Source organism: Pundamilia nyererei, unplaced genomic scaffold (assembly GCF_000239375.1).
Source record: "Pundamilia nyererei isolate P.nyererei 1_Seehausen unplaced genomic scaffold, PunNye1.0 scaffold00067, whole genome shotgun sequence".
NCBI classification, from domain to species: Eukaryota; Metazoa; Chordata; class Actinopteri; order Cichliformes; family Cichlidae; genus Pundamilia; species Pundamilia nyererei.
The window spans coordinates 3122201-3133431 of record NW_005187468.1 but is presented as its reverse complement, the minus strand read 5'-3'; the positions used below and the strand labels follow the sequence as shown (position 1 = coordinate 3133431).

Genomic DNA, 11231 nt, shown 5'->3' with positions numbered 1-11231 from the left:
TAAATGGAATTTATTATATCAATAAACATAAAAGTAAAGGATTCAAAAGAGCTCTATCACATCTCATCTTTACAAAACCTGGAAACTTACTCAGTGACAAAAATATAATAGCAAACTATAACACGTCACACCACATCAGAGTTTAATATGCTGTGGTCTGTCACTGTGAGCTAAAGGTGTGCGTACAAACAGAAAAACAAATGAGCACAATGAAAGCAATGCAAACATCAAAATTCAATCATACTCCAAATTGAATTTTTATGCAGAATTCATCGTTTGCATTGTTTTCAATACAAACCGATTTTAATTATTTCTTAATTACATACTTAACTGCATGCATTTGTGCAGAGAGGGGAGAGTGCAGTTTAAATGTTCAATGTAATGTGTGTACTCTTATGTAAGCACAACTGAAATTTTACAACAAGGAATGACAAATGCATGAAATTTAGCTAGTATAGCCTGATTGAAAACAGCATAAAATATAAAACATACCAAACTAGGAGTCTCTGATATTGTAGATCACATAAATCTGCCCTGCGAAAAAGAGCTCTACCTCTAGCAGTCCCGATAAAAGCATCTAAAGCTACTACAAAGGAAGCTGACATAAGACAAAGGCTCAGGCACACAAACCAAAAAAAAAACCCTCCTCCACCTCACAGGGTACGTTATGACAGCATAAAAACTCTCATAAGCTGTAAATAAGAAGTCTGATGGTTTACAGAAATTTAATGAAATAATTGCTAAGACAGTTTTTTGAGGATTTTTGTGAAGAAACGTCTTACTTTTAAAAAGTTTTATTTTTTATTTCCTCTTTTTTCCGAGACGCTGAGAATAAAGTTTTATCCTTTAATTAAAAACAAACAATTAACAAACTTAAAATGTTAAACTATGTGTTTCAGATGTCTGAAACAAGCCTACAATAGAAACAACTTAACACATTTATAAATTCTCAAAAAAATTTTAAAATTTTCTTTCTCCTTGTCGCCCTTCTGTTTATGTTAAAGTAGTAGTAAAGGGCCTTTACACCAATGTGGAGATATGAATACGTAAAAACACTTTCGGGGTCACTGTGTGAGTAACGTAGTCGCACTTTCCGTGAACGTTTCTGTGAAATCAGAGACTAAAAATGAAACACTCATCAGTTTCATTTGGTTTGGAAGTTGTGTTTCAGAATTTGTTGCCATTTAAGAGAAACACACGATTTAAAAGAAATGCATTTTGTTGAGTGCTGAATTTGTCATATGTATTTGACATATATTACATGCAAATATGCTCTGAGCCTGGACAAGCTCGGGCACATTGTTTCTGGCCACTGATCACAAATGTTGATGGGGTTCTTTTTTTAAGCTTTTTTTTGGGGGGGGTAGACATGAGCTTAAGCTCTCTGTCACCACCAAAGATCAACCATCATCATGCAGTTTGACCAGATTTATTTCAGTGAGTAGTGTCTGGTTTTCTTATTTGTATATTTTGCAGTGTTTAACTTGTTATGTATTATTCATGCATGTGCACATGTCCTCACACATCAGTTGAAAGCTGTAAAACACTCTCTGGAATATGTTAAATTTATAAACTGCAAATTTAGATTAGATGACAATGTCATAGCACACAAGTAATGGACTTTGCATACATCCATTTAGTTTTGCCACAAAATTGAAAGACAGTGTCATAAAAGTTGATCAAATATACGTTTCTGTATTGCTTTAACTGAGTTGTGCACCAGTGTTTTGTTGCAATTGTTTGCTTCAGGCCTGAAAACTTAAAAACAATTCTAAAATGTGCTCAAGCAATCAAGAAAAACTGCAATAAGGACAAGAAATGCATATAAAATAAACAACATACATGAAATCCAAATTTTAAAACAGTTTTCACAGCAAGAAATTACAACACAAATATTGTTGTAAATGCACTCTTCTTGTTACTCATGTCAGGGCGACACATTCACACTTATTTCTAATTTAGAAAAGAAAAAGTTCTCTAAAGTGGCAACGGAAGATATGCACACATAGAAATGCCTTTGGAGACCACTGATGTTCAAACCAGAAACCTTCGTGCAGTGAGGTGACAGTGCTAACCACTGCCCTACAGCACCCTTTTATAGGTCTAATTTATGTTACTATCATATTTTTCAAAAGCAGACTCTATGCAAAGAACATAAAACTGACTGAACGTGCGGTGAAATAATAGTGTAGTCATGCTGTGCATCTTTTTGTCTTATGTCTGTTTACACAAACAAATCTCACTCTGGTTTTATTAGAACAGTAGTAGTGAAGAATATTGGTGCAGAATGCATGCCCAGAGACACAGCAGCAATTCACACCATTCATATAAAGCTCCTGGACTACGCAGTCTCGTCAAAATGAATGAAAAAAACAAACTGAAATTATGAATGAACAGCTACATGTTGATAGATAAGCTCCTGGCATGTCTTAACAAACCAAAAAAAGATAGCGTTTTATGACACTCATATCAGTGTTAAATCTCACTTTATATCATTTTCAAGATCAGCATTTCAAAGATTTAGTTACCTTCCCCCAAAACCTCAAGATATTTCTCACACCTTTTTTTTTCACTGTATTGCTCATGCTTTGTACGCAGCCACCAAACATGCAAAGATGACACCTGTGACAGAACTTGGTTTCAAATGTCTGTTTCCCCTTACCATTTACAAAAGCTTCAGATCGTGTTCCTGTTGTTTTTCACACCTTTCCTCGGCTGGTTGTGCAGCTCTTATGCAATTCATCTTAGAGGCAAATGGAAATGTAGGCACCTGTCAGAGAAAGAGAGAAAAGCACAGCTAGAAAGAAGTGTTCTGTTGTGACCCAGATTATACATTTTACAAAGCAGCATGCATGCCTGGCTTTTTTGGTTCATTCTGCAGTGGGATGCAGCACGCTGGAAACAGTGGGATTTAAACACAAGTCATTCAAATCTAACATAACATGACAACATTCTGATACAAACAAAAAGATATAATATAAACACACGAATACTACTTTTTTGTCTCTAAGAAACTAATTAAAACTTGTTTGTTCACCATAAAATCTGTGCTTCTAAACTGAGGTTTGTTTTTTTTAAGCTACAGTGAAACCATTGAGATGTTGTTTTGGGCAGTTTGAGGAACTGAGAGAAGAAAACTGGCAGTTTTAATTCCTAAAATCGTTTTTGTATTGCTACGTTTTAGCAGTAGTGAATCATTTCGTATAGCACATAGGAATCACAGTTCCAGTTTACAGGTTCAGTCACATCTGCTCACTGATGTAATACCATCGGCTTCGTGTGATGTTGATGGTGTGATTGGATGTAAGATAAGATTCACAGAAGATGAATAAGCCTCTTGGCAAGATTTTTCTTTAGCAACTGTTTGAACATTTGCAGAATGGCTTCAACTTGAACCACCTCTTCCTTTTGCTTAGGCGGTTAATTTGACCGCATTGTAGGTTAGTGTGCCACTAACCTGTGCCACTTGCTGAAAAAGGTTTCCGTTGTGTGACATTCAGTCTCAAAAAATATATTCACCCTTTCAGCTGTAGTTAAGTAAAACAGAGCTGAACAACAGTGCTGATGTCACAACAAATATGTACAGTTTATTTTGCAGATGGAAACGTGCAAAATCCTCCACCCTGTCACAGTCATGATGTATTCAGAAGTGAATTATTAATGAATCTCATTGCTAAATGTGTGGTTTTAAAGCTGCACCCTTAAAAACGCCCAACATTACAGTTACCATCAAATCAGTGCCATACACCCTACGTGATTGTCCATGATCATATGAACCATCTGGGCTGGCTGTCAGGGAACAATCATTAAACCTTAGTACCATCAGTCTAAGACACAGTACTAGACAACAGACAAAAAGAGTTGTAATGACCAAACAGTTAAAACTGGTTTGGTGTGACAGATGAGCCTCTTCTGAGCATTAATCACTTAGTTCTTCCATGGTGCACACGGGAAAATCAGTCCATCACACTTTACTGCTCTATTGTGAGCAGAGTAACAAAGCTAAGTTGAGGAACTCCTCCATAACCTGGTGTTTGGTAGAGCACAGCACATTACTCTTACTGTCTGCTCTTACTGATGGTCAGGCTTCAGCCTAATTGAGGAAGGCATCCTTCACCTGTCTGTGAACTTAGGATTACACGGAAGACAAAGTTTTGCAATGTCTCAAAGTATCATTTTCACAGTGAATAGTGGGAGGAGGTGTTCTATGTGCATGTTGCACGCTCAGCTCTGGGGCATCCCAGGCAGGAAATACAAGGCGCTGAAAGGTCAGGTTGAGCTGTTTTCCTCTTCCCGAGCAGCAGGCAGCAGATTGGCAGGATTTTATAAAATTGCAGTGTTTGCAGTGATGTTTGTTCTATATTTGACCAAAAGGGCCAAAATCCTCTCATCTGTCACTGCCGTGCTTTGAGAGCAGCACATAAGGATCAGATTTGGTGCATTAAGCTGTGTGGCTGCTTCACGGCCACAACAGATTTCTAAAGTCTCAATAAGCATGTGCATCAAAGCCTCATGAGGCAGAATGTGATATCAAATATTTCCAAACTGGGGAGTGCTCAAAGTAAGAAGTTTTTCTCTTTATTTTTTGGTTTATTTTAGTTTTCCAAACAAACAAAATCATTTCAGGAGTTATAATTTTTTTCCCCTCAGAATCTATTTTTCATGTTTTTTCCTTAATTGACTGAAAAAACGAAATATTTCACATCTAGTTTTAATTCATGTTAAAAACCTTGCTGTCTATATAGTGTGCATTCCCAGTTCCTATTATTTCACCACATATTCAGTCAGCGCTAAAAGTTGGAAACTACTTTTGGTCTTTTCAAATTATGAATTTTTATTGAGTTTTTATTATTATTATTCGCCTCTGTCAGTGCGCCCCAGGGCAGCTGTGGCTACAATGTAGCTGCCATGGCCAGTGTGTGAATGTGTGTGTGAATGGGTGAATGACTGAATGTAGTGTGAAGCGCTTTGGGGTCCTTAGGGACTAGAAAAGCGCTATACAAATGCAGGCCATTTACCATTTATTAATACCAGCCAATCAGGACTGACACTGTGAGATTTAGGCTCAAACCCTTCAGGTTTAACTACTCTGAGGGCTTTCAAAAATGACAAACAACACTTTAGATAACAGTCTAAAAAAGTTGTTTAAAAACAGACAGACAGTAAAATTGCCTGTTTAAAAGTTAGATTTTCTCCAGTTCATCAAGTGAGAAAGTAAAATGTTCTCTCTCAACTTACTCCCACACACTGATAGAGTGAACTTAGTTGCCACTAACTTGTGGAGGAGTTACTCAAGTGTGAGCTCAGGCTGGTATACTATCATGTGCATGTGCCAAAGGCGTGGTACCGTCAACTTCAGGTATCAGATGAGTCAGAATAGTTGCACGTCTCTCGTTGTCATTTCTTATGGCGATGCTGTCCCGGTTGAGGCATTCCCTCTGATAACACTTGAAACAGGTCATATCATCCTCATCCTCTGGAGTTCTGGCAAAGAGGCTGTAGCTTGAACTGATCAGTACAGGGTTTGGATCATCAGGTGGAGCACTTTGTCCATTTTCTCCTTTTTTCTTCTTCTGCTGGGTTCTGATGGTATTCTCAGTGTGAACGAGATGGTGTCTTGCATTACATGGCTGCTATGGCCTCCCTGTATGCCCTCTCTCAATGCCCTGCCCCGATCTCATCATCGCCTCAATCACAATCTTGATGTAGGAAATTTGCTAGGACCTTTTGCAAATGATGAGTCAAGACTTTTCTCTTGAGCTTCTCCTTTCCCTCTGTTCCCGCATTCTGCTTCATATTTCCACAGATGTAATGTCTTTTCAGTTTCTTTTCTTCTTTATTCTATGATCTATTTTTTTCCTTCCAAATAAATTAGCTCATGCTGAGTGTTCCTCTCTGTGGAGCCCCAAAGTTTTTTACCCAAACATACGTAACACTTATAGCACCATCACCATATTTTCCCCTCATATAAACAGCATCCACCTCTTCAGTCTTCAGTGGGATTTTCTTTACCAGACCTATCCCCATGCTCACAAATGCTTAATTCTATCTATCTGGCACATTAATTTCTATCAATGTCACCTCAAATCCAAACTGTCTTTCGCTACAACCAGGCAAAACAGTCACAACAGACTTAAACGTTCGGAAAACCCTTGTCCTCAATTTACTTTCCCATTGAGAAAGTACTCTTTGTTCCCTGAGCACTGAATTTACTCAGCCTTGTGATGACAAATCTCTAGACCAAAAGCGGGCAATCCGTTTTTGTGCGGGGGTTTTGTTTGTTTGTTGTCTTTTCCCCAAAGAACTATCACAATTTATTTCACATATCTGACCTCTGAGAACAACATTTCTGGATACACAATGGGAATACATCTAGGGTCTACACTGTTTGGCCTTTTTGTGTCTCAACTATGGAAGGTAAAGCTAAAAAAAAATAGATTATTCCAGTATGATCTGTCTCTGTCCATCTCACACCCCTCATTCAATCAACCAAGGCGTCAATGCTGAAGCTTGTTATGGAAATCTGAAATAAACCTCAAACAGTCAGTTTGAGTTTGAATTTACTTTGCAAAGGGATCAGCCAACAGCACAGCATGCATACTCCTGTCATGCATACATGACAGGAGTATGCATGCTATACAAAGAGGTATCGTAAGTCTAGATTATGTGTCTATCTGCCATGATCACAGTATAAAGTCAGTGTGCAAAAGATACTTTACAGCTCAACATGTGGTATATCTGAAAGATCACGCTGAGAAAGAATAAGACTGTAGGGAGCTTCTCACTGAGTAGGTTCAGCTTTACACAGGGAAAAAGAGAATCTTAAAATTTTCCATCACAGTATGCATTGGGGTATTAATAAAGTCTGTATGACTAAGCCCAGTAGCCCCTGGTTACAGTGGCTTAATATAACATACAGCAAACAAAACACTTTCTGAAGTTGCATCAGAAAGTGCTCGGACTCTTTCACTTTCTGCATAACTTGTCTTACAGTTTCTAAATGTCTCAAATGACTTGCATAAATGGCCTAAAATTCATGAACCATAAATAACAATGAGAATATTTTTTGTGTTTTTTATAGAATTGATTAAAAGTCAAAATATGAAATTGCTCACTTAATAAAAACTTAAGACCTTTAAATTCGCATATCTCAGAAATGCACACGTAGATTTGTGCAGTTTATCCCCACTCAGCGTGGCGCATGCTCTCGAGCTCTGTCAGAAATGTGTGAACTGGACTCTTCACAGATACTCTGGGGGGTGGAAACCTTATCTGAACCAAGTTCCTGAGGTTACTTCAGTAATATCTTTTGCTTTGGGTCATTAAAATGCTGAAAGCTAAACCATTGCCCTATTCTCAGATCACATGCACTGTGGGAAAGGTTTTCTTTGAGTACCTCTGTGTGGGACTACATTCGTCTTTTCTTTAGTTCTGGGCAGCCTCCCTGTGCCTCTGCCGAGAAGCGCTGCCATACTACAGTGCTAAGGCTCGAGGATGGTGCTAGTCCAGGGGATATGTGGACTACGTGTTTGGCAAAAAAAGGTTCCTGGAGTTTGACTCATATTCAGTTGTGTGTCTTCCCAGTTCAGATGCTGATTTTTTCCTTATGCGCTCACTTTACATTTAAGTCAAACCCTCACCACAGTCTCCAAGTAGCTGATTGCCAGAGGAAGCAGAGAAATACTGAACCTCTATTACAGCGATGCGTTGGGCTCTTGATCACCTCCCTGACTCAGGCCCTTCTTGCTTTATTTCCCATGTTAGCCAAATGGTCAACTCTAGATGGAGTCCAGTCCAGACACAGTATGTGATTTGGTTATGCTTTTGTAAAATAATGTAATTTTCCACTGCATTCAGGTTCTGCCATCTGTTCACAGCTTTATTAACAGCAAAAAGTATTTTTTAATGTTGAGGTTGTCAGAAAAAGAGCATTAGTTTCACAGCAAATGTTTGTTTGTTGGTTGGTTAAATGAGGACTTTCTGAAGCCTCTTTACAGTTTGTTGTCCAAAATACCAAACTTGCACTGAATTGTTGCTACTGGGAGCTTCACTGTTTTGGTTCCTTTTTAAAACGTTACCAAGATTGTTCAAAAGACACACATACAAACCAAACCACACATTTTCCACACGCTGTCACTGTCCTTCTAAAAGGAATTTTTCTCTTTTATTTGTTTTCTTTTACTTGTTGTTGCAGAATTCACAGTGTCTCTGAGTTTGGTAACTTTACCGTGCTCAGTGGTTTTCAAGTATTTTGAGGCAAAAACACACTAAAGGTTAAACTGGATTATTCACACCTGCCAAAAACAAAAAAACATATCTTACCCACAGAAGAACAGTGTCATCAGTTATTCTCTTAACTGTAAACACTTTCCTTAAAGCAACACCATCATCATCACTTCATCATCAAATTTTCTACATTTCTGGTAACGGTCTCTTTGTCGCAAACAGACGAGTAAGTTAAAGGCTGAGTTTAACTCATTTACTCACAAAGACAGAAAACACACATTAATAAAAGTCAAAGATGTTTTCACTGAAAAACTCTCCTTGTTATTTTTATTCAAATTTCCAGTGGATAATGCAGGAATATTCATTTCACCATGATGGAAGTGTAGTAAAAATCAGATATAGTGAAAGCTTTTGTTCAGCTCAAGCCTTTCCTTTGAGAAGCCAAGTTTCTCTCAGAAAGGATGGGTTAGGTTTCCTTTTCAGCTTGCTTGGCACCATGTCAGCCAACTTCTCCCCACAGTGGAGCCATTTAGGCTGAAACTATGGCCAAGCTAAAAACTCTGTAGTTAGTAGATTGTGTTGGCTGCTTGTGTTTTGCTTTAAAACAAAAGCAGTCCCCCACCACCACCACCACCCTCGCAGCTTTTTGTTTTCCTCATCGACACCAGTGAGGGCCTTTGATGTGCACTAATGGTAAATGCAACTGCAGTTAAAGGGAAAGTTTACAAGATGTTGGTGATGGTTTGGAGATGATGGCACACATAAAACAGAAAGGAGGCAGAGCTGGAGTTGACAGCTCCATTTAAGCATTTTGGAGACAAAGTAAGAAAAGCAAGACTGAGATGATTTGAACTTGTGCAGAGGAGGAATAGTGGATATATTGGGAAAATTATCTTAAATATGGAGCTGCCAGGCAGGAGGAAAAGAGGAAGACCACAGAGAAGATTCATGGATGTAGCAACCCCTAAGGGGACCAGCTGAAGAAAGAAAGCTTTATGGTCAGTTGCAACGACAATTTATGGTTGAAGCCACATTTTAAGGGGCACACCTTTGGGGAACTACTCTTTAACAATCACCACTCAGAGTACGTCACGCAGTGGTGCTGCAGTGCCATCTGTTGGATGCCCCGCTATCATCTCTCAGAACAGTGTTTTGTAAAACAAATCTACTGTATGATTGCATCAGTGTGACTAAAGGATTGATGGTCCAAACAACGCAAAGACTGTTTAATAAACTAAGATAAACAGAGGAAACCAGATTAAGTGCAAAATCCTGCTCCAGCTCTTTTATAAACTTTAAGCAGCAAACAGGAAAATGTTTTAGATTCTTCACTGGCAAGTAAAAATAAAGAGAAAATATACAAAAACAATGTGCTTGTGTGCTGCAGTTATGTATCTTCATAGATTATGCTTGCCTGGTTTAAGAATCGGTTAAGTCACCTTAAGTTATTTCTACTGCACAATGACAGCTGCTGTGTTATCTGAGCTTCCAGGGAGACATGTTGGTACTCCATGATGTACATCAAAATATGAGGCAAAAGTAAAGGAAACACAAAAAGTAATAAAACCATCTCTAATAATATTTATTCATTGTGACAGCCTCAAGCGGCCTAAATGTACAAAAACTGTCATTCATTTGGGAAATGCATAGTGGGCATGCCTTTTTATAAATCTATGCCGTAGTTCATAGGTTTCATTTCTCCTTTCACTGGGGTGAAAACACCTTCTGTTTTATATGGGACCGCAACACATTTTTGTCCTTTGCTCTCCCCATACTGAAAAAATGTTCTACATTTTGATTACCTTTAATTTTTGAAAATCAACACCCACCGTAAGGGAAGATAGTTTACTAAAATCTGCCTGCAAAAGCACCAAAACGTTTCACTGTGGGTCTCCTGCAGGCTAAAGTGTTATTTAGTTTCCATGCTGCAGCAAAGTGGAAAAATGTTTGTCACTGCAGATTTCAAAGGTTGTGCAGATTTCTTTGGAATAGGCTTTAAAAAAAAAAAACCACAAAGAGAAAGAAAGACAGCCACAAGAATTGCAAACATCCAGTGGGTGAAACTTGCTGACAGTACCTGGCACAGGGTTTTCCCCTGTGGTGACACCTATCTGTCAGTGTCATGAGAAAGCTGTCGCTCTGAAAGAAATGTGCTAGCAGATGGATGGATGGCACCATCTCTGAAACCTGAACTGAAATAACAGCAAGGAGCTCATATAAATGTTACTGGGACAAAATGGAGAATGCATGAAAGTAAAACTATGATCGAAGGAAAAGAAGAAGCCTCATGTTCCTTTAATCGCTGGTCTGTTTCAGACCACAAAAGGAACATCGAGTCCCACCTGTCCAGCAACAACACACGAGAGGTGTGGCAGGGAATGCAAGACATCATCAACCACAGAGGCAGCACTGCGAAAACAGAAAACCCGAGTGGGCAGCTGGCAGAGGAAATAAACAGCTTCTTCGCCCGCTTTGAAACACCACAACAGCAGCACTCATCTGCTTCAGCCCTGCTCCCATCCTCATCCTCACCTGGTTCCTGCACCGCTCCACTCACTGTAACGGAGCACGATGTCAGACGTGTGCTCCTAAAAGTGAACCCCAGGAAGGCGGCCGGTGCAGATGGAGTACCTAGCAAGGTACTAAGAGCATGCGCACACCAGCTCACTCTCATCTTTACCAGACTCTTCAACCTCTCACTGGATCAGGCAGCCATCCCATCCTGTCTAAAATCAGCCACAATCATCCCAGTGCCGAAGAAGTCTCCCATCTCCAGCCTGAATGATTACCGCCCTGTGGCCCTCACACCGGTAATCATGAAATGTTTTGAGAGACTAGTCCTTCAGCACATCAAGGATTACCTCCCCCCAGAATTCGACCCCCACCAGTTTGCATACCGTGCAAACAGATCCACAGAAGACGCCATCGCCACAGCCCTCCACGCTGTGCTGAGTCACCTAGAGCAGCGGCAAAGCTACGTCCGAATGCTCTTTGTGGACTACAGC

General features: G+C 39.4%; 1 protein-coding gene across 1 annotated transcript in view; it reads right to left on the bottom strand.

Moving 5' to 3' along the window:
• Nucleotides 1-5681, bottom strand: part of LOC102202208 (C-X-C chemokine receptor type 3-like) — a 10978-nt gene extending 5297 nt beyond the window's left edge. The window contains exons 1-2 of the mRNA XM_013911614.1: nt 5348-5681; nt 2663-2770 (exon numbers count right to left, since the gene is read on the bottom strand). Coding sequence (XP_013767068.1) covers nt 2663-2665 — 3 coding nt within the window. The 5' untranslated portion in view covers nt 2666-2770; nt 5348-5681. The remainder of the gene's footprint in view (nt 1-2662; nt 2771-5347) is intronic.
• Nucleotides 5682-11231: the final 5550 nt, after the last annotated feature.